The sequence below is a fragment of the Mirounga angustirostris genome, unplaced genomic scaffold, assembly GCF_029215605.1.
Source record: "Mirounga angustirostris isolate CCGP_5_RB_7025 unplaced genomic scaffold, mMirAng1.0.hap1 SCAF_17, whole genome shotgun sequence".
NCBI lineage: Eukaryota > Metazoa > Chordata > Mammalia > Carnivora > Phocidae > Mirounga > Mirounga angustirostris.
The window spans coordinates 24,970,630-24,991,885 of NW_026991725.1; the positions used below are offsets into that span (position 1 = coordinate 24,970,630).

General features: G+C 57.4%; 3 protein-coding genes across 5 annotated transcripts; 2 read left to right on the plus strand and 1 right to left on the minus strand.

The window, feature by feature from the left end:
- The first annotated feature begins 246 nt into the window (after positions 1 to 246).
- On the plus strand, positions 247 to 1,550 carry TCAP (titin-cap). The gene is made up of 2 exons (XM_045888987.1): positions 247 to 444; positions 692 to 1,550. The coding sequence occupies exons 1-2, from the start codon at positions 335 to 337 to the stop codon at positions 1,083 to 1,085; spliced, it is 504 nt and encodes a 167-aa protein (XP_045744943.1). The 5' UTR covers positions 247 to 334; the 3' UTR covers positions 1,086 to 1,550.
- A 1,555-nt stretch (positions 1,551 to 3,105) lies between these two features.
- Positions 3,106 to 4,902, plus strand: PNMT (phenylethanolamine N-methyltransferase). The gene is made up of 3 exons (XM_045888080.2): positions 3,106 to 3,530; positions 4,093 to 4,300; positions 4,390 to 4,902. Exons 1-3 carry the CDS (start codon positions 3,188 to 3,190, stop codon positions 4,829 to 4,831), a joined length of 993 nt encoding a protein of 330 aa, XP_045744036.1. The 5' UTR covers positions 3,106 to 3,187; the 3' UTR covers positions 4,832 to 4,902.
- Positions 4,903 to 5,699: 797 nt separating this feature from the next.
- Positions 5,700 to 19,423, minus strand: PGAP3 (post-GPI attachment to proteins phospholipase 3). 3 transcript variants are annotated; one of them, XM_045888982.3, is made up of 8 exons: positions 18,947 to 19,410; positions 17,627 to 17,724; positions 16,505 to 16,657; positions 9,454 to 9,516; positions 8,557 to 8,618; positions 8,061 to 8,197; positions 7,548 to 7,752; positions 5,700 to 7,391 (listed from the first exon to the last, which is right to left on the minus strand). In XM_045888982.3, exons 1-8 carry the CDS (start codon positions 19,125 to 19,127, stop codon positions 7,328 to 7,330), a joined length of 963 nt encoding a protein of 320 aa, XP_045744938.1. In that variant the 5' UTR covers positions 19,128 to 19,410; the 3' UTR covers positions 5,700 to 7,327. The 3 variants fall into 3 exon arrangements, with proteins under 3 accessions (XP_045744938.1, XP_045744939.1, XP_064439737.1); XM_045888983.3 differs by lacking the exon at positions 16,505 to 16,657 and having other exon boundaries at positions 18,947 to 19,423; XM_064583667.1 differs by lacking the exon at positions 9,454 to 9,516 and having other exon boundaries at positions 18,947 to 19,418.
- Between the last annotated feature and the right edge of the window lie 1,833 nt (positions 19,424 to 21,256).

Here is a 21,256-nt window from a genome sequence, read left to right on the forward strand (position 1 = left end):
GGCAGAGAGCAAATGCCAAGGTGGCACGAGGCTGGGCATGTGCCTGGTCTCAGACAGTGTCTAAGGAGTGTCACACCTGGAGGTGTCACTCTGAGGACCTCTGCTCCCACTGGAGCATCTTAATCTCTTTAGAAGCTGACCGCTGACCCCAGGCGGCGGCTGGAGACCAGGGACCCCCACCCCCGCCCTGGGCCCAGAGTCCCGCATTGGTGAGCCTTGGCTCTGCTTATAGCATCTGACGCCAGAGGGGCTGAAAATAGCCCCTGGAGGAGGTGGAGGAGGGGGCTATTTAAAGGGCATGGGAGGAGCAGAGCTGAGCGAGTGAGCACTGATCATGGCCACAGCAGAGCTGAGCTGCCAGGTGTCCGAGGAAGACCGAGAGCGGCGAGAAGCCTTCTGGGCCGAATGGAAGGATCTAACACTGTCCACGCGGCCTGAGGAGGGGTGAGTGCCAGGCAGCTGGGAGTCCCTCTCCCCTAGAACACCTCTCCTGAGCCTCACGAGGCCAGAGCACAAAGCCCTGCAGAAGTTTCTGGGGGTAGGGACAAGGAGGGGGCCCGGGGTGGGGAGAGTGGAGTCACCGCTTCTGCATCCCAGGTCCTGGCAAGCCCCGGGGAGCCCCCTGCCCAGCTCATGACGGGAGGGTAGCAGATTTCAGGAGCTCAGTGTTCCCCTGCCCTCTCCTCCCCAGTTGCTCTCTGCACGAGGAGGATGCCCAGCGGCACGAGACCTACCACCGGCAGGGCCAGTGCCAGGCGCTGGTGCAGCGCTCCCCCTGGTTGGTGATGCGTATGGGCATCCTCGGCTGTGGGCTCCAGGAGTACCTGCTGCCCTACCAGCGGGTGCTACCACTGCCCATCTTCACCCCTGCCAAGATGGGTGCCACCAAGGAGGAGCGCGAGGACACCCCCATCCAGCTGCAGGAGCTGCTGGCCCTGGAGACAGCCCTGGGTGGCCAGTGTATGGAGCGCCAGGACATGGCCGAGATCACCAAGCAGCTGCCCCCGGTGGTGCCTGTCAGCAAGCCCGGTGCCCTGCGTCGCTCCCTGTCCCGCTCCATGTCCCAGGAAGCACAGCGAGGCTGAGGGGGCGGTGACTCGGGCTCTACCGTGCCTGCCGTGGGCTGGGCCCTTCCTGGCTAGGACCATGGAGGGGAGCTGCTGGCCATGGATGCTTTGTAGTTTGCCCAGAGTTGGGGGCTAGGGGAGGAGGGAGCCAGAGGCCAGGATGCCTGGGTCCCCTGAGTTCCCAAAGGGAGGGAAGCAAAGACAGTGGGCACTAAGGATAGAGAGCTGGGGGCCAGCACAGCCAAGCACCCCCAGCCCCAGGAGAAGGGACAAAAGATGCTGGTGAGGACAGAGGTCCCTGAGGGGAGTGACCCTGGTCCAGGCTCCAGTTTCAGAGAAAGATGAGGAAAAGGGGATCTGGAATGCTCTAGGAAGGAGGCTTGAAGGAGACCAGAGTGAGGGGGACGTGAAGAGGGCAGAGGCAGAGTGGAGCCCCCAGCATCCTCTGTTAGCGCTGCAATAAATGCTCAGTCGTGTTCCAGACTTTTCTTGTTCCAGTCTCTTTCTTTGTGGGGGCTGGCCCATTGGTGTCCGTCCCCCCCAGTGCTCACTTCTGGGAATAGGCCTTGCACCTGAGCTAAATATGGCAGAGCCAGTGGGTACACTCCATGCTTGGTCGTGGGGGCGGGGGAAACAGGGACAGAGCTGTAAACAGGGTATCTGTCCAGTCTGCCTTCCATGCCCTGGCTCTGCTGTGCAGTGCTTGGCCTCTGTGTCCAGTCCCCTGGCACTGGGTAGTGCCCAGCAGGCCAGCTGGCATCCAGGGTTTAAATGATCTCATGGAGCAGAGGGAGGGGGCTGGCACCAGGACTGTCCTTGGCTGTACCTAAGGTTGTGAATGGGGTCACTGATCCCAAGGCTGACCTACCTCTCAGTTCTGAATCCAGACAGAATCAATCCTTGGCTGGGGTCAGGCACTCTGCCCTCCCTGACCAGGGGGCGCAGGGTGGGTTGTGGGCAGTGGAGGGTCAGGTTCTTGTCTGTGACCCTGCAGCTTCGTGACTCCTGTCCCAACCTGGTTGCCTGGCCCAACAAGGAGACACGTTCCCCTTGGGACGAGGTGGGGGCACAGAGGAGGCTGGAGGCCCATCTGGACAGGGGCTGGTAGCCTACCTAGGGCAGAGGGACAATGGACTGGCCCAGAGGGGTCCAACTCCGGGAAGACCACTGGAGATGGCCGCATGGAATCCACTTCCCATCTGGGGGGATAGGAGGGAAGACCCTGGCATCTTGACCTGGAGTGCCAAGCAGGACCTGCAGGCCTGGCCTGGCCCGCTCCCCAAGAGAAGGGAATGTAGTGTGGACTGGGGGAAGAGAGGGGTCAGAGAGGCCAGACTGGCGCAACCTCAAATCCCTTGGCGGGGAAGGCCCAGCCCGTGCCCTCTGGGGCCCCGGGGGGCCGCCTGGAGAACGCCTGCGACCTCCCGCCCTCCCCACGGTCCCGCGCCCCCGACATGGCCATGGCCGGAACGTCCCGAGCCTTCTGCTCTCGGAAGCCCCCAGATAAGCGGCTCGGAGCCCGCAGGGCCCGCGCCCTGCTGTTCGGCTGGCTAAGTGCATTAGCCCCGCTCGCATCCCCTATCGCGGCTGCCATCGGACGGGCGGGGCCGGAGCTGCGCTCTGGGGCCCCCGGGCGACCGTGGCGGAGGCCAGAACGGACTGTCCTTTCCGGGGTGGGGGTGGAGGGCGCTGGGGGACGGGGTTTGGTAGGAAAGGACGGAAGAGGGCTGGAGGAGGGGCCGGGGGGGGCAGCTGGGGTGACCTGAGTGTGACCCCGGGACGGGGTGTCTCAGGAAGGAGAAGTCGGCGGGGGCTGGGCCCGGGGTCGGGGACGAGGGCGCTGGGAGGTGGGCACTGGGAGAGGGCTGATTCGAACCCTGGCCAGAGAGAAGGGATGGGGTGCCGGGCGAAGCGGGTGAATGGCTGGGGAGCCGGAGGAGAGCGGCGGGAGGAGCTGCGGACGGGCGGGGCAGGGATCTAAGGGTCCTGGGGGCACGAAGCTGGCTCGGACCAGGCCCGGTGAGGCAAAGGCTGGACGGCTGCGGGAGCAGCTGCGGAGCGGAGGGGGGGCGCCCCCCACGCGCCCCGCGTGTCTGCTGCTCGGACACTAAGGGAGATGGATGGGCTGGGGGAGATGCAGCGCGGAGCCCCGGGCGGCTCCAGGCGCAGCCGCCGCCCCCGCAGCGGAGGGTCGGGCGGGGAGTCGGGCGGCAGATAAAGGGGCCGCGAGGCGAGAGGACAGCGCGGGCGACGGCGACGGCATGAGCGCGGCAGACCCGAGTCCCGCTGCGGGCGCGGCCCCCGACTCGGACCCGGGCCGGGCGGCCGTGGCCTCCGCCTACCAGCGCTTCGAGCCCCGCGCCTACCTCCGCAACAACTACGCGCCCCCTCGGGGGGACCTGAGCAGCCCGGACGGCGTGGGGCCTTGGAAGCTGCGCTGCTTGGCGCAGACCTTCGCCACCGGTGAGCGCGGGGAAACGGAGGCCCGGAGGACAAGAAGTCATCAGAGAGCTAAATGGGCATGCGTGCGCGAGCCCGATGGGGACCAAGAAGCAGAGATAGGTAGTTAAGAGGTGAAAATAGAAGAGGAAGAGAAGCAATATCCCTTAGGTAGGGGGCAGAGGAGAGAGACCTGTGGAGAGGGCATTGGGAGATGAGATGGGGGATGCAGGAAAGAGGCCCCGAAGACCCCCAAGACAGAGGGAGATCGGGAGGAAAGAGAGGCACGAGGCAGGAACTGCCAGGCACCTCCGGGTTTCCCCACCTAAGCCTCACGGAAGGGACGGTCCTACAGATGTGGAAGCTGAATCTCAGAGGGGTTAAGTCCCTTCCCCAAGGCTGGTCAGTCCACGTTGGGGCCAGGACTCAGACCCAGGTTAGCTGATGCTTTTTCCAGAGAGAGGCACACTTACAGAGGGAGAAGCGAGAGAGGCTGGGAGAAGCCAGGTGAGGGAGGGAGGGACTGAGGCAGGGGTGCCCGGACAGGGCTGGCACAGGACCCTCCTGCTCTGCCCCCACCCCCCAGGTGAGGTGTCGGGACACAGCCTCATCGACATTGGTTCGGGCCCCACCATATACCAGCTGCTCAGCGCCTGCACCCACTTTGAGGACATCACCCTGACGGATTTTCTGGAGGTGAACCGCCAGGAGCTGGGGCTCTGGCTGAGGGAGGAGCCCGGGGCCTTCAACTGGAGCACGTACAGCCAGCACGTGTGCCTCATCGAGGGCAAGGGGTAAGGGGGCTGCCCAAGGAGTGGCGGGTGGGGGGCAACAGAGCACTGAGCGTGGGCTGGCCCTGAGCCCTGGTCCTGCCCCTGCACAGTGAGTCCTGGCAGGAGAAGGAGCGCCAGCTGCGAGCCAAGGTGAAGCGGGTCTTGCCCATCGATGTGCACCAGCCCCAGCCCCTGGGCGCTGGGAGCCCGGCGCCCCTGCCTGCCGATGCCCTGGTCTCTACCTTCTGCCTGGAGGCCGTAAGCCCGGACCTTCCCAGCTTCCAGAGGGCCCTGGACCACATCACCACCCTGCTGAGGCCTGGGGGGCACCTCGTCCTCATCGGGGCCCTGGAGGAGTCATGGTACCTGGCTGGGGAGGCCAGGCTGGTGGTGGTGCCCATGTGTAAGGAGGACGTGATGGAGGCCTTGGTTCGCAGCGGCTATGAGGTGCGGGACCTGCGCACCTACGTCATGCCTGCCTGCCTTCAGACAGGTGTAGACGATGTCAAGGGCATCTTCTTCGCCTGGGCCCAGAAGAAGGCGGGGGTGTGATGGCCCAGTGCACCCAGTGCTGGTGGCTCACGTACACCCAGATTCCCTGTTATGTGAGGTGGCACCTAATAAAGAAATAAGTTCCTCCTGCTGAGCGTCAGCTTTGTCTGTGGCTCTCCTGGGAAACAAGGAGCTCTCTCTGGGGTTGCGGGGGTGTGGAAGCCACCAACCGTAGCCTTTTTTTCCGGAAGCTTCCATGACAGTAGGTTTCTTTACCACTCATTCTTCCCAAACTAAGGAAGGTCAAGGCCAGAGGGAGCTCGTTCAGCATCTGCTGTGTGCCAGGCCCCTATTAGGCCCACTCAGTCCTCACACTCAGCAGGTCCTGTTGTCCTGTTTGCAGGTGAAGCTAAGAAAGGTTAAGTAACAAACAGGAGTAGAGGGGCACCTGGGTGGCTCCGTCGTTAAGCGTCTGCCTTCGGCTCAGGTCATGATCCCGGGGTCCTGGGATGGAGCCCCGCATCAGGCTCCCTGCTCAGCGGAGAGCCTGCTTCTCCCTCTCCCACTCCCCCTGCTTGTGTTCCCTCTCTCGCTGTCTCTCTCTCTCTGTCAAATAAATAAATGAAATCTTTAAAAAAAAAAAAAAAAAAGCAGGAGTAGAGCCTAGTTTAGACCCGAAGGGGAGGAGAGGAATATAAGCAGGAGACTGAAGTGGAGAGTGCACGGGGAAGGAGTTACAATCCGGGCACCAGTTCCCTCCCCCCGAGGTCCCCCCCAGCTGGACTGGAGGCCGCCCCCACCCCCTCCCGCTGCTCTGCATCTGCTCCCTGCCCAGGCACAGACCCCAGCTGCCCACTGCCTCCAGCCAGCCGTCTTCTCCTTCCCTCCGGCCCACTCTACTCACACAGATGAGCTGAACAAGGGTAGGTGAGGCTGAGAATTGGTTTATTAAGAATGTCCCTTGCTATCCTTCTACCTTAAAATAGTTCTCAATATCAAAAGAAACATGGGCCACCCAAGTCTGAGGTCGGAGTCCTAGCATAGCACCTCTACACCGCAGAGAGGGACAAGGGGGCAGGGAAAGAATAAGAATCCAGGCTCCCTGCTCCAATCGCAGAGACTGCCTTTGGATGGAAAGTTTCTGGAGCCCCACATTCTATCCTTGTGGAGCAGGAATGTGTTCGGGCTGCTGGCTGCTAGCAGGGGTCACCTTTACCAGGGTGCAGATACTGGGGTGCACCCCGGGGTGCCTCCGGGAAGGCCAGAAACCAGACCCAGCCACAGGCCTTCTCCCCCTACTCCCTCAGATTGCCCCCCCTTCCCAAGGTCCAGGCTGTGACAAAGGGGCTTAGCACGTAGGGCACTGGGGGAGGGGAAGGCCAACGAAGCCTAGGCAACAGGAAGGCTGGAGAGGCCTCCAAGATCCCTGTGGCCCTTCCTCCCTTTGTCTCCCTAAAGGCTGGTTCTGGAGGGTGATCTGAGTTGTGCATGGGTCCTCTGAGATTTGGAGGTGGACTGTAACGTGGGGGCCACGGACAGGGACACCCACATGCAGCCTGGACACCCGTACCCCGCCGAGCCAGACCTTGAGGACAGCCGGGCCCCCTGCCTGGCCTGGGGCCCTGGAGCTGGTGCTTGATAGATAGTTGTTGGTGGTAACTTGATCCCCCATTTTTCTCCACCCTCCCCACACTGCGTGGTACACTCACGGCACTCACACTCACCTCACACCCAGTCTATGCATACTGCCCTGACCCACGCTCCCCCACTTGTCCTGCAACACACACACTTTCAAACCACTCCCGTCCCACCCCACTCTCCACACAGGCTCATACACTGTCCCACCCAGCATCCCATGCGCTCAGTCCAATGCCCGATGCTCTCAGTCTCGTTCTTGCTCCCTTACACACTCACATGCAGGCTCCTGACCAGAGGACTCCTGTCCTGGGCTCTCTGGGGAGTGAGACAGTGGGGGTCTCCTGGGGGCCGGGCTGAGACAACAGTCCGGGTGAGACCACTGCCCAATCCCAGCAGCTTGGTCCCTCAAGATCCCAAGGGGAGGAGACCTGCCTTGGAACTTGGGCAGCCAAAGAGCAAGAGTCTAGTGCCACCTAGTGGTGCCCTGAAGGAGGGCAGGGGGTAACGGAAGGGGCCCCACTGTGCCCCCAAAGGCCTGTGGAACCTGGTCTCCCAGCTAGACAGACAGCTGTGGGCACCACCCAGGCGGTGAGGGGATGTGGGGAAGAGGCTGATGGAGAGGCAGAGGCAGCTCTCCTCTCGGTGGAGCTAAGAACACAGTTCCACGCCGGTTCTCCAGGAACCATTCTCCAACCCCAGATGCTGACAGGCCAAGCCTGAACAGACTCCGAGACCTGTGAGGGCCGTGTGCGGGCGAGCAAGGGGATGGGCAGTTACATGATTCTGGGCCCATACCCTTCATGTCCAAGTTCAAGATGTTAAAAGGAAAAAATCATCTCAAGGATTATGGGGAGAAGGGGAGCCAGCAGGGAGAGGGCAGGGCAGGCTCCCCAGTGGGGCAGACCGCTCCCAGGGCCTTCAGTCCAGCTTGAACTTGGCCTCTGATTCCTTCAGCAGATACAGGCTGTCATCTTCCAGAAAGCTGTGGGCAGAGGAGGAGCCCACTGAGTCTGGCTTTGAAAGCACCCCGTGGGGTGAGCACAGGCAAGCCAGCAGGGGGCAAGGCCTCGGTCTCCTCCAAGCAGCAGGTGAGGATGGGCACAAAGAAGGTGCCCACTGGGCGGGGAGAAGCACCCACCTGAAGAAGAGGACATGGACGGGGATGGTGCTGATGTGCCAGATGGCATGGGCATCCAGGACCCAGAAGAGGGGCGGGAAGTCGAGCAGCTCAAGCAGGGACAGGCCCTGTAGCAGCAGGACCACTACCACGCACTTGCGCACGTGTGGCAGCCTCCGCCGGTTCCGCAGGCACCAGGCCAGCCACCACACCACGTTCACCAGGCCTGCGTGCGGGGCGGCCGGGGCGGGGGGGGGGGGGACTCACTCCCTGGACCTCCCTCTGTCCCCCCCCCGCCCCCGCCGCCGCAAAGCCTCCCCTATCCTCCTGCTCTTTGACCCCAGGGCCATCTTTAGACTCTCCTCTCCCACCCCAAATTCTTTCCCCTTCCCCCACCCTAAGGGCCTCTCTAGAACCTTCTCCAGGAACACCACCAAATCCCTACCTCCACCCCAGGCCAGCAGTTCTACACACGGTCCGGGTGCCCCCCTTCCCCGCAACCCCCTGGGGCCTCAGTCCCCTCTCACGCCTCACCAATAGCCACATTGGCCGCCAGGTTGTAGCCATAGTCGAACCGGACGAGGCTCAGGTAGGAGACGTGCGCGGTCAGCATCAGCAGCAGGAGAGCCCGGAAGGCGCTGGCCACAGCCGGGTGCTGCAGCCCCACGGTCCTGCCCCGCCATCCAGAGCCGCTCAGTTGGAGGGTGGCCCGTGCCCAGAGCAGCATTCCTAAGCGTCCCTTCACCCTGACGTCAGTGAGTGGCAGCCGAGGCCCTCCTCCCCCACCCAAACAGGCCAGCACGGCAGGCCTCCAATTCCCCCGGGGGCCTGGGCCCAAGCACTACTGCTCCTCGGAAAGAGCCAGGGCCCCTCGCTCTACCCCGGAGTCCCCATCCAGAACAGCCCGGAGGGGGTGCGCGCGCACTGGGGTGCAAGGCCCCCGGGGGCAACACCCCCAGGGGTGGGCGAGGCGACCCGCTTCTGCCCCCAGTGCCTGATTTTGCCCCTGCAGGGGCCAAGATGGGCTCACCTGACACAGCACAGATAGATGGAGTGCAGGATGACGGTGGAGGCACAGAAGTAATCCATTTTCTGAGGACAGGGAGAGCTGGATGAGGGGCCAGCATGAAGGGAGGGGGAGATGGGCAGGGCCCCAAGAGGACCCACCTGGGACGGGGCAGGGCAGGGCGGCCTGGGAGTCCGAGGCCTCTCGAGGGGGGCGGGGGGGTGGTGTCCATCTTGTGCTCCCTTCTGCCTATCGCTGTTTCACTCCTGAATGGAACGGTCTGACCCTTGTATTCACATTATACAACTTTCTAAAATGTATTCAGCAGCAAGGCTTTGGGGGCACGGGTGGAGACGCCTTCCAGGACTCCAGAACACCGCAGAATGCGGGGCACAGTCTCGAGTCCCGCGGCTGTGGGCCCAAGTCCAGGTGGCGCTCTTACTGGCTGGGTGACCCTGGGCAAGCAATTCAGCCTTTCCGAGGTTCGGGGGCGTCGTCAGTTAAGGGCCAATCATCACACCTACCTCACAAGGGTCAAGTGAGGCTCAGGTGCACGAACAGGTTAAAAATGCCGAGCACATGGGGTGCCTGGGTGGCTCAGTTGGTTAAGCGACTGCCTTCGGCTCAGGTCATGATCCTCGAGTCCCGGGATCGAGTCCCGCATCCGGCTCCCTGCTCGGCAGGAGTCTGCTTCTCCCTCTGACCCTCCTCCCTCTCATGCTCTCTCTCTATCTCATTGTCTCTCAAATGAATAAATAAAATCTTTAAAAAAAATAAAAAAATAAAAAATAAATAAAAATGCCGAGCACAGAGCAAGGGCTCTGTAAGTGGAGTCCCTCCGAAACTAAGAGCCGGCCCCCACCCCTTCTGGGCTCCTCTGGGACGGTCCCACACAGGAGCGTGAGCCGGAGGGGCGCTCACCTCTGTGAGGTCGGTGTCCTTGGTGTGGAAGACTGTGGACCAGAACCAAGCATTGAGGGAGACCTGCAGGGAGGCGCTAGTCAGCGTGGCGTCCCGAGGTGGGGAGCAGCACTCACAGGGGTGGCACTCTGGGGAAGGGGCTCCGTGGAGCAGAGAAACATGCTCCCCCTTGCCCCCGGCACCAGCCCGTGCCCTCAGCTGGCCGCAACCCTGAGCCCCCTAGGCCACGGGCACTGCGGCCTCCCCAGGTTCCGGCCTGGCCTGGGAACCAGTTCCGGCAGAGCCAAGTTCCCTGCTTTCTCAATCGCTAAGACAACAGCCCCCGGGGGGCCTCGCCTCCTCCCCCAACCAGCAGGTGATGACAGCCCCGCCCGGCCAGGGGAGCTAGTGACCTCAGCCTCTGGGGGCGGGAATGAAGTGGGTGGGGTGGAGGGGCTCGCGCCAGCTTGGGGTGTGTCCTGAGCAAAGCAAGCAAGGGAGGGAGATCAAGCCGATCCCACTGGGGCCAAGTCTCTAAGGAGGAGGCTGGCCCACGGAGCCTCCCCCTGGGTGGGCCGGCCCAACCCGCCAGACCGGCATCTGCTGCTTCCCCAAGCTCTGGGAGGAGCCGAAGGCTGAAGGGGCTGTGGTGGACAACGGCCCAGGAGCACGTTTGGGGCCTTTTCCCTGGAAATGAACTGCAAGGAGACAGTACAAAACATCTTGCAAATGAGTCCTAGATCTTGTGGGAGTTGGTGCTGTATCCATGGCCGAGGCCCAGATCACTGAAAGAAGGGTGGGCTGCGGGGAGAGGTTCCTGCACTGGGCTGGGAAAGCAGAGACAATGAGTCAAAGGGAAAAACAGGCAGCCAGAAGTCTGGCCTGGGATGCACTGGAGATAGTGAGGGATGCCCGGGGAGGGGGGCGGGGGGACAAGCCTGCCTGAGACCGGTAAAGGCCAGGAGCTGCTCATTTGGGTCCAGGACAGCAGGAAAACTGGCCAGGAGCCGGACAGAGGAAGCAGGGAAGAAGCCTCTCTGTCCAGTCCTGCGGCAGGAAGGTCAGACGACAGGATAGGTCCCCTACTGCAGGCCCAAAAGGGCTTATGAGAGCATGGGAAAGCAAAGGGGTAAAGGCAGGCCAGGCTTGGTGCAAAGGCAGTCAGCATTAGAAGTCTCTGGAGGCTCAGGTAGCCCCATGCGAGCCTGTCTGGCCTGGGTCCTAGGCTGAGTCTCTCAGCTTCTGCTCCTCACGCCCCGGACAAAGGCCCTGCCCTCTGGGCCTGAGCTTCCCCCTGTGACTGATCAGGGCCTAGCCTAAGTGATCCTTCCTCCCTCTCTGGCCCTGACATCAGGTGATTATTCTAGGCCAGGTTGCTTCTCTTCTGAAGACGGCCATCCAGTCCCATCCCTGGTGCTGCCCCTTCCCCCGAGATGGTATATGAGGCATGGTCTGGGGGCTGGAGGATGGGACAGAACGGGGCGGCTTCTCAGACACTGCTCCCACAAAGTCTGGGACGCTCAGGGTCAGCGTGGGGAGAGGAGCAGACTTGGGGCTGGGGGCAGGGCCCCCGAGATCACATGGGCCAGGTCTCCGGGGCAGGCCAGGAATAGGGACACCCTCAGGGAGGAGAATGGCCCTGGAGCCAGTAGGAAAGGGAGGTGGAGGGGAAGGCAGCAGGGACTGGCAGCCAACCAGGCCTCCTTGACACCCACAGCAGGAAGGGAGAGGTGACAAGAGGACTGAGCTAGGTGGAGACTCCAGGGGTGGGGGGCAGCATGGGACCGGGGCTTAGCTCTATGGGACAGAGTGGGAGCTGCCTGGTCCCCTATTCAACTGCCTCCCCGGAGGGCCTTCCACTTACAGAGACACACCTTCACCCCTGAAAAGTCCCCTCTCCCCTGGGCAGTGTCCCATTATGAGGGACTCCTCTTCTGACCCTCTCCTCTCCCACAGACTTGGGAGGTAAGTGTCATTAAGAATGAGGCCCCTGGGTTAGACTGCCAGGATTCAAATCCTGGCCCTACACTTCCCGTGTGTCCTTGGGCAAGTTATTTAGCCTTGCTGGGCCTCTGTCTTCTCATCTGTAAAATGGGAATAATCATAGTGTGCACCAGAATTTAATGAGCCTCCATAATAAGATGGACCCTGGGTTCAAGTTCTGCCTCAGCCCCTAAATAGCTGTGTGATCTTGAACCAATAAAATATCTGAGTCTCAGCTGTCTCATCTACCAAAGGGGGTTAATAATGATACCCATTGCATTAGAGGGTCCTGAAGATGATGTCTGCAGAATGCCTGGCAAAAAGAAGCCATTTGGGCGCCTGGGTGGCTCAGCTGGGGGGCTGGGGGTAACTAGCCAATTGGACAGGCCAGGAGGGGCTGAGCAAAGGGGGAGGCCAGGGGCAGGGTGCCAACGAGGGTGGAAATGGAGGGGGACAGGGAAAGCTGGGTAAGGGAGAGCAGTAGGCTGTTTCAGTCTGTTGGAAAATAAGAAAATTGAGACAAAAATATCACAGCCGTGAAACTGGTTGGATGCCAAATGAGCCAGATCTGTCAGGAATTCGACCCCAGTGCTAAGCCCCAGTGCTCGGGGCTGTCATTGACACCCTGGCGGTGGGGACATGTGGGTCTTTAAATAGCTCGGTGTCTCAGAAGTGGGGGAGGCAGAATGTTAAATATGACGCCTGCTGCCATCCTCCCCCCCCTGCTCTGAGAGGCCACAATGTCTCACCCCTGCCTTGGGCAGGGCAATCCTGCCCCACTTCACTCCTGAGAGAGAATAGAGGAAAAGGCGGATGGAGATGGGAAGAAGGTGGCTTTTCCACCATCAAAAAAGGATTCCTTGATTTCCTACCATTGCCTGTTCCACTGGCTCTTGTCTGACCAGTGGGAAGTCCCTCCTGAAGTCTAACCATCATTCTGCTGCAGGCTCAACCTGTCTCTTCTTGTGGTTTCCGCGGCAGAAGCAGAGCACAGTCAGTGCCCACCTCTGGGCTCTCCTGGCACCCTCACTCTCTCACCTCTACTTCTGAGGACCTTTCCTTACTGGAGAAAGGGGTGGGGAACTGGTTTGGCTTCCTGGCTTTGCAGAGAGCAGGGGCCCCCAGTTTCCAGAAGTCAAAGATCTGTGATGTGCAGAGCTTTGGCAGGCTCCCCTAAAGCCTGGCTGACGCCCAGCCCAAGCCAGGTCCAAACGTCAAGGCAGAGATTACTCTCTTGTGCCAAAGCTTCATCAGCCCTGGCTGGGGCAGGGTCTCCTCATTTCCCAGGGGAAAAGACTGAGAAAGACAACTCTCCCAAGACTTAACCTGCAAAAAGCCGTCCTATCCTATCCCAACAGAAATCAGGAGCCCCACTCGCTCCAGAAGACCCAGCCCAAGACAAAGTCCACCGCCACACCCTCCATTCAGCTCAGGATCCCTCCCTGCAAACAGAGGCCCACAGGACTAAAAGATCAAGTGTAAAATCCAAACTGGGTCATCAAGGGAGTGTGGGCACAGAGACTCGGTCCCTCGAGGACCTAGTCCCGGCATGTGAGGGTTCCATGTTCCAGAACCCCATATCCCGTAGGATGTCCTCAGGCACAGGCCCCAGGTATCTGCCCTCTCTCAACCTCACATCTCCTGCTCTGTCCCTAAGCGTCCTCAGTAGACTGGACTGCAGGGTATCAGGAGGCCTGACCCTCACCAAGAAGGAAGCTGAGTGGCAGACACCAGCAAGAGAAAAGACCCAGGAATCAGGGAGATCAAGACGAGAGTTGTGACCCCTGGCAAAGGCTGGGACCCTCTGAGGTCCCCCCAGACCCACCGGTCTATCCAACGAGGTGCTAAGCTTTGTTCAGAGAGTTCAGGCAGGGACTGTCCAGTGCTCTCTAGCAGGGGTGGGGGCAGGAGTGCAGCCGTGGGCCCAGATAGCAGTGACCCTGGAAGAATCCCAAGGGAAAGGGGACAGGTGTGCCCTCCTCAATTTCTCTGCCCTTCCTGCTTTCTTGGCCAGGACCAAACTCCCTCCTCTGAGAGAGGCCCAAACAGGAAGTCGTGGTTCTGTGCCACCCATGCCCAGGACAGGGTATGTGGGTGCCAGGCCCCTGCCTACACAAGTGTCCCTGCCCCTCAGCACTCGGGGCCTCTCTATGCCACCTTACCTCCCTCCACTCCCCTTCACCCAGCCATACTGTGGCCAGGCTGACCTTTCCAAGGCTGCCTATTGAGGTCCCACCTCCTCCACCTTCTGCCCCTCGGCTCTGGCTGTGCCTCCAGCCTGAGATGCAGAAATCCAACCTCCTCTCCCCGCATCTGTATGTGTCTAAACCTGATCAGGCCTGTGAGTCCCCGATGGAGCCTCTCCCCCTCTCTGGGCTTCCCCAACAGACTTTTCCACTTAGAGGACGCCGTCTCCCTCCCCACCTTACTGCTCCCAGGGCTCTGCCTGCATTCTGCCTCCCGGGCCAGCTGGACCTGCGCCTCCCCGAGGCTCAGCTTCTTGGGGCAAGGGCCTCAGTTCCCACCAGTGCTAACCCCTGTCTCTACCCACAGCAAATGCTCAGCAGACACTGATCAGTATATGGAGACAGCCCAGAAGAGGAGCTAAGTGCTCTTACAGCCCTGGAGCCAGTCCTGGATGCCAACCTGCCTCCACCAGTCACTAACTTGTGAGCTGCTAGTTTTGGACAAGGTCTTCCCCCTCTGAGCCTTGCTCAGATCTCACAGTGGTATTATGAGGATTGAATGAGAAAATATATGTAAAGTACTTAGGACAATGCCTATTATGTAATTCATAACACTTATTATTCATATTTGTTAAATAGAAAAGATGAGGGAGGATTGACATTTCCCAGAGGTTTAACAGCCTCCCCGCTGCTCTCCTTCCAATCCCTGTCTCCTAAGTCTGAGGCTTGGCGTGGACTTCTCAGCACCCCGTGCTATCAGTTTTCCTAAGGTCCTCAGAGACCTTGGGGTGGCCAGATCCAGGGGTGTCCTTCAGTTCTCTTGACTGTCCAGCAGAATTCCAGAGAACAGCCTACCTGCTCCCCCTGGTTCCTGTCCCGGGGCTTCCCAACCACACTTACCCTTCCAGCCACTCCTGTCTCTGTTGCTGGCTCATTGTCCTCTGTCTGATCTTTATGTTTTGGGGGCCCCTCGGGGCTCCATCCTAGACCCCTTCTCCCTACTGCTGAGGCTCGTCAGCACGGCCAAGATGGCAAGAATGCAGACTCAGGAGCCGGACCGCAGGGTTCAAACCCTGGCTCCTCGGGCAGGTTCCTTTACCTTTTCAGTCCTTGGTTTCCATCTGTAAACTTGGGATAATAGTACCACTTATCTCATAAGCTTGTTAAGGGATTAACAAGGTTAATATTTATAAAATGCTTAGAGTGGTACCTGACATACAGTAAGAGCTACGTATGTGTTTGTTAAAGAAATAAATTTAAAAAAATGTTGGGGCACCTGGGTGGCTCAGTCAGTTAAGCGTCTGCCTTCAGCTCAGGTCACGATCCTGGGGTCCTGGGATTGAGTCCCTCATCGGGAGAGCACAAGCAGGGGGAGAGGCAGAGGGAGAAGAAGAAGCAGGCTCCCCGCTGAGCCAGGAGCCCAGTCACTGCCCACCTGCCCACCTGTTTCGTACCCACTCCCTGGCTTCCTGTATGGCAGGCCTCCCGGCCTTTCAGGTTCTCACTCTCTTCTGCCTGTGTACATTCTGCATCTTCTGTGTAGATGACTCCTCCTACTCTCCCTGAATTCACCTAGCTAATATTCATTCATCATTCCAATCTTACTTCAAAGGCCCCTTCCTCAGGGAAGCCTTCCCTGACTGCCCGGTACAGGTCTGGTCTGGTGCCCCCTCACACACCCCTACAGCACATCTCCTCCACTGCACTCTTCCAGACTTGTACTTTTACATTTGATTGTGTGCTTGTGTGGTTACCACTGGAGGGCAGGAACCTGCTTTTTTTGTTTAGTTTTTTTTTAAGTAAGCTCTACACCCAACGTGGGGCTTGAATTCATGACCCTGAGATCAAGAGTTGCATGCTCTCTGACTGAGCCAGCCAGATACCCGCTGTTTTTACATACTTTTGGATCCCCAGCACTCAGCCAAGTGCCTGGCACATAAGAGGTGCTCAATACATGAATGAATGGCTGTCTTGGTGGCCGGCAGGCGAGGGAACACAGAAGGCTTACAGTGGGGGCTCTGAGGGCAGCCTCTTACTCTCACGCCCTCCCTAAGGTTGTCACAGTTCAGAGCTGTACCCTGGTCCATGCTTCTCACACAACTCCGGGCCCTCAACGCCACCTCCTCTGACCAGTCGCACTGTGAAGCTCAGAGCTCTCTGGATACTCACAAGGAACATAGTTCAGTTTCCCAGGGATGGTCTAAGAGTCCTGTGGCTGCCACACCTCCAGGCCTGGGCTGGGACTGAGGGTGCTTTGAGTCGCGCAGAGGGGTCTCTACCACCCACCTCCCTTCTGTGCTTGTAAATTGCCCTCCTGGGTCTCTTAGTGGCTTCCTCCCTCAGGACCAAATGTTTCTCTCCTCCCTCCCTCCTTCCCTTCCTCCCAAACAGCCTGGCCTAGGATTCTGCTAGGAAGATAAGGTCTGATTCAGCACCTTCCCTGTTTTCTCCCTAGGCCTGACCACCCACAGCTGCAGTTTTAGACCTGGAAAACACAGGGGAGGGGCGCCTGGGTGGCTCAGTCGTTAAGCATCTGCCTTCGGCTCAGGTCATGGTCCCAGGGTCCTGGGATCGAGCCCCGCATCGCGCTCCCTGCTCGGCAGGAACCTGCTTCTCCCTCTCCTACTCCCCCTGCTTGTGTTCCCTCTCTCGCTGTCTCTCTCTCTCTGTCAAATAAATAAAGAAAATCTTAAAAGAAAGGAAGGAAGGAAGGAAGAAAGAAAGAAAGGAAAGAAAGGAAAGAAAGAAAGAAAGAAAGAAAGAAAGAAAGAAAGAAAGAAAGAGAAAGAAAGAAAACAGGGGAAGGCAGGTTAAAGGGAAGCCCTGTTGGGCGAGACTGGGGATCGAAGAGCCCCTCCTTCCTAGGGGAGGGTGTACAGCAGGAGTCCTGCCAAGTCACCTACCCAGGCGAAGGCCACGCAGGTGGGATACATGGGGGAGGAGGCTGGCACGGACGTGTGGTAGCGGCAGAGCATCACCAGGCTGGCCAAACCGTTGAGGAAAGAGGCCATGGCAGAAGCTGGCTCTTGGAAGAACAGGAACCGGGAGAAGGGCCACTGAAAACGGAGCACGTGGAGGGGGCTTGAGGGGCGAGCAACCCCCAGCTAGCCCGACCTGCTTTTCCTTGACATGCCACATCAACAGGTCTTCAGCTGGTTCCTTAGCTCTGGACCTCGGCCAGAGCCTCAGGTACCGTCCCTCTTTGGGTCCAGTCCCTAACTGAAGGTCCTCCCTCTGTCCTGGCCAGCATTCCTAGCACTGTAAGCCTGGTCTCTGGAAGACTAGGTGGGCCAGTATAGATGGCTCAGTATGGCCTGGTGGAAAGAGCATAGACTTCCCATCCAGAAAACAGAGGTCCTAATATTTTCCTCCTCTACCACTGACCACAGGCCTCTGAGCCTCAGCTTCCTCTGACAAACTGGGGAGAATAATTCTTGCCAACCTCAATAGTCTAGAACAAGGTCATATTGGATGAAAAAGCACCAGCAGGGGAGGTGGGTGGGGGGATGGGGTAACGGGGTGACAGACGTTAAGGAGGGCACATGATGTGATGAGCACTGGGTGTTATATGCAACTGATGAATCACTGAACTCTACCTCTGAAACTAATGATGTACTCTATGTTGGCTAATTCAATTTAAATTAAAAAAAAAAAAGCACTAGCATGACTTGCTGGGCAATCTGAGGGGGTATTACTATTTTAATCCAGACTACTACTGAAGAAGCAAAAGAAAGCATGCTGTGGGGGGGGTCAGGAAATTCATCCTTGTAGCAAGGTGAACATTCAGCCACCCTAAGAAGTCCAGCACCACTCTCTGAGATCACACAGCTTGCCAGATGTTGTTACTCCAAATCCAGAGCCAAGACACACTGGTTCCATCTGATTATATGAAAACCAGCAGATTCTGAGAAGAGGCACCTGCCCCAAACACACACCCATCACCCCATAGCTCGGACTGCTTGACTCAGGGGTATCTTTCTCCTACAACACTATCACCATGCACCTACCCTGACCCTCCAACTCACCTTGCCATGGAACTGAGGCACTTTGTGACCTTCCTTGAGGTAGAGGGCAACAGTGACCCACATACATTCATACTTACAGTCGTCCTGACAGGTCCAGCCTGAAACAGAGAAACGGGACCTGGTGAACTCCCATCATGGGAGGCACAGAGAGAGCTCAAATGGGACCCAAACTCAAACGCAGGCTAAGAGGGCCTGCAGGTTGGAGAGAACCAGATGAAATCTCAAAATTCTAACTTCCCACTTGGATCTATGAGAGATGGTAGGCCACACACATAAAGGAAAGGGGTGTGTGTGTGTGTGTGTGTGTGTGTATTTTAGGGGATGGGGGTGTGCAGTGAGCAAACAGAGATGTTTCTTCTCTTCTTCTTCCACCGAGATGGGAACTTTGGCATCTGACAGACTATCAATGGATAGGTAGGTTTAAGTTTGCTCTTGCTGAACTTAAGCTTTGCTCTCACTCGCCAGGGAGGAACTCTTGCCATCTTACCCCCCTCCTATGAAAATGAAACCCAAATTCTTCACTCTGACTTGTGAGTCCCCAAATTGCTTTTCCAACTTTATTTCCCTTACTCCCACCCTGCACCCTGCTCCCTGAGTAAACCAAGCTACTGGAGACGCTCACATCTGCCCAGGGCCTCCATTCTCTCTGTTCCCTCTGGAATGCAAAGGGATAGTAAAGAGCACAAACTTGTAGTCAGACGGGCCAGAACTGGAAACTCCACTTTACCACTTTCTGACTATGTGACTTAGGGCAGGGCACTTAACCTCTCCAAGTTTCCCCATTGTAAAATTGGGTAAAAGGAAACTTAAAGGGCTGTGAAAATTACCCAACCTACTGTGACACCTGTCACACACCGGGGACCACTATGGCCAAAGGTCCAAACTTAATGTATCCATCCTGAAGCCCTTCTTTCACAGAATATCCCAAGATGATCACTGCTCCTGCCCTCTCAAAGCCGGAAACGATTCCTTCCTCCCCCATATGCTGCGATTGCTTGACCTAAGGGGACTTTAGGACTCAGATCATCCTCTCCCTTGGGCTACAGAAGGCTAATGTCCCCGTGAAGACTGTGGACCCTAATGGCAGGACACTGGGTCCAATTTCAGTGTCATTCTACAGCCAGTACCCAGGAATATTAAATAAATACTAATTGAATAAATAAAAAGTAAGTAAAACTGGCTGATGCTGCTCTAATCACCCCGGGGCTCCGTTCACACTCATAACGGACAACGGAGAAAACGAAAGTTTAGACGTGGTTTAGGGGCGCAAGGGGAGGGGCCAAGGCTGAGGGGCGGGGCTTGCCGCGGGGTGGGGCTTACCTGCTAGACTCATGTAGATTGGCTGGCGGGAGCGGAAGTGCCTCAGTGCGCCCCCCGAGCAGTTCCGCTCCTCGCACCGGTGCACGCAGTCGCGGTACACCGGCTCGCGGTCGCCCTGGGAGCCGCTTGCTAGCGCGGCTGCCCCAGCTAGCAGCACCAGCCGCGCCGTCCGCCCGGCCATCCCTTCAACCTGGCCCTCCGCCGGCGGAGGAGCTTAGGAGTCTTCACTTCCGGAGTAACCGGAAGTGCCTTGTGTTCTCTATTCTGCTCTCCGGTGACGTCCACCCACTTGAAATAAAAGTGCCCGGATTTCTGTGGGCGCCTGCCCCGCCCCTCGTCTTGCTGTCATCTCCGTATATCGAGGCGACAGGGCTAAGGAGCAAAATAAACTGGTCTTTTATCAACATGTGTCCTCTTTCTTCTCCATGCTCTCTTTATTGGAAGTACGGTTATTTTTCTGTCACCAGCCCCGTCGAATTTCGCTTCCTAATATACCTGGAACTGCCCACTTCTCTCCATTTCCATTGGCACCGCCCTGGTTGAAGACATCATCATCTGTCGCCAAGACCGTCGCGGTAGCCCCTTCACAAGTCTCCCTGCCCCTACTTTTGTCCCCATCGACTCTGCGTTCCGTTAACAAAGGACCGCGTGACTTTTCTTCTTAAATTCTTTACTGGCTCCCAATTACCTCAGGATAAAATCCACAAACCCTGCACGATCTGGTCCCTGCGCCAGACCCAAGGGGCCATGTTTCTCAACCCTCCTGGCTTTGCCTCGTCTGTATCATTCATACTCTCACGCCTGCATATTCTTCTAGCCTCAATTTAAACACCATTTCTGAGGGTGGTAACACCTGGAGGGTGATGTAAGATAAAAGTGGTATGTTTTCCCCAAGCGGGGTGGGGACCTCTGCTGTCTTGTTTACCACTCTACTTGAAGCCTAGTACAGAATTTGGCTCATGGTAGGTGCTAAGAACTCATTTCTTTCTTTCTTTTCTTTTCTTTTGTTCTTTCTTGTCTTTTCTTTCTATGAATGAACAACATTAATTCAACGTAAGAATTTGGGTGCTAAATCCAGGGCTGTCGAATCACCAAAGTGATACAGACCACACTGAGATAGGAGAGGTGTAATATTTCAAAGAAAATCAAGAAGAGGACCTTTGGGAATACGATACTTGCTCTAATATCCATCCCCTCCTCCCTACATCACCACCAGGACAAACACACACACATACCCATCTCATTGAAGCATTGAAGCCTTGTAGCTAGATGCTTAATTAGTGTGTGTAGATTAATGACAGCTTTTCCTCCTCTCCCACTCTCCACCCCGGGTCAACTTTTCCTTTTTACATTGAGAAGTAGAATGAGCAAGAAGTAAAATTGGATTCCATTTACTTACTCATTTAGCAAACATTTCCTGAATTCTTAGCTCTAGCACCATGCTAGGCAAGACACAACTCCAGGAGGCACCATTCATATTATATTTCCTGTGAATAGCGCTCAGGAGTGCACCATCCACATTGTATTTTCCGTGAATGGTTCCTCTTCAAGTTAAATATAACATGAATAGTATCCCCTGGAGTTGAACATCCAGTTGATAATGACTGGGAAGCTGAAAGGAACAAAACAACCACTCAGCTCTCCAGGAGCTGACCAGAAGCAATTTAGTGCTAATACTACTTTGCATCTGATTGATCAGTCCTTTTCTACTACATTATTTCATTTTGTCCTTACTATAATTCTGGGATCAAATTTTTAATGAGCATCCTCATTTTTTCTAAGATTTTATTTATTTAGTTATTTATTTGAGAGAGAGAGCATGAGCACAAGTCAGGGGCGGTGGGGGGGGGGCGGGCAGAGGGAGAAGCAGACTCGCCACTGAGCAGGACCTGAGCCAAATGCAGACACTCAACCGACTGAGCCACCCAGGAGCCCCAAGATGAGGCAATTTAAGGGTGCCTGGCTGACTCAGTCGGTAGAGCATGCGACTCTCTTTTTTTAAGATTTTATTTTTAAGTCATCTCTACACCCAACGTCGGGCTTGAACTCACAACCCTGAGATCAAGAATTGCAGGCTTGATGTAAATTTGAGCTCTACGTTGGGTGTAGAGATTGCTTAAAAATAAAATCTTTTTTCTTTTTAAGATTTTATTTATTTATTTCAGAGAGAGAGAGTGAGCAAGCGGGCAAGCATGAGCAGGGGAAGAGGCAGAGGGAGAAGCAGACTCCCTGCTGAGCAGGGAGTCAGATGTGGGGCTTGATCCCAGGACCCTGGGATCATGACCTGAGTCGAAGGCAGAGGTCTGAGCT

What these genes read in the sequence shown, in the direction of transcription:
- TCAP (XM_045888987.1), top strand. Translation starts at nt 335, where the DNA reads ATGGCCACAGCAGAGCTGAGCTGCCAGGTGTCCGAGGAAGACCGAGAG. An exon ending in TCCACGCGGCCTGAGGAGGG is followed by an intron (nt 445 to 691) that starts GTGAGTGCCAGG and finishes TCTCCTCCCCAG; the next exon opens with TTGCTCTCTGCACGAGGAGG.
- PNMT (XM_045888080.2), top strand. Translation starts at nt 3,188, where the DNA reads ATGGGCTGGGGGAGATGCAGCGCGGAGCCCCGGGCGGCTCCAGGCGCA. An exon ending in GGCGCAGACCTTCGCCACCG is followed by an intron (nt 3,531 to 4,092) that starts GTGAGCGCGGGG and finishes CCCACCCCCCAG; the next exon opens with GTGAGGTGTCGGGACACAGC. An exon ending in TGCCTCATCGAGGGCAAGGG is followed by an intron (nt 4,301 to 4,389) that starts GTAAGGGGGCTG and finishes GCCCCTGCACAG; the next exon opens with TGAGTCCTGGCAGGAGAAGG.
- PGAP3 (XM_045888982.3), bottom strand. Translation starts at nt 19,127, where the DNA reads ATGGCCGGGCGGACGGCGCGGCTGGTGCTGCTAGCTGGGGCAGCCGCG. An exon ending in ATCTATCTGTGCTGTGTCAG is followed by an intron (nt 8,198 to 8,556) that starts GTGAGCCCATCT and finishes ATGGCGGGGCAG; the next exon opens with GACCGTGGGGCTGCAGCACC. An exon ending in GGCGGCCAATGTGGCTATTG is followed by an intron (nt 7,753 to 8,060) that starts GTGAGGCGTGAG and finishes CCCCGCACGCAG; the next exon opens with GCCTGGTGAACGTGGTGTGG.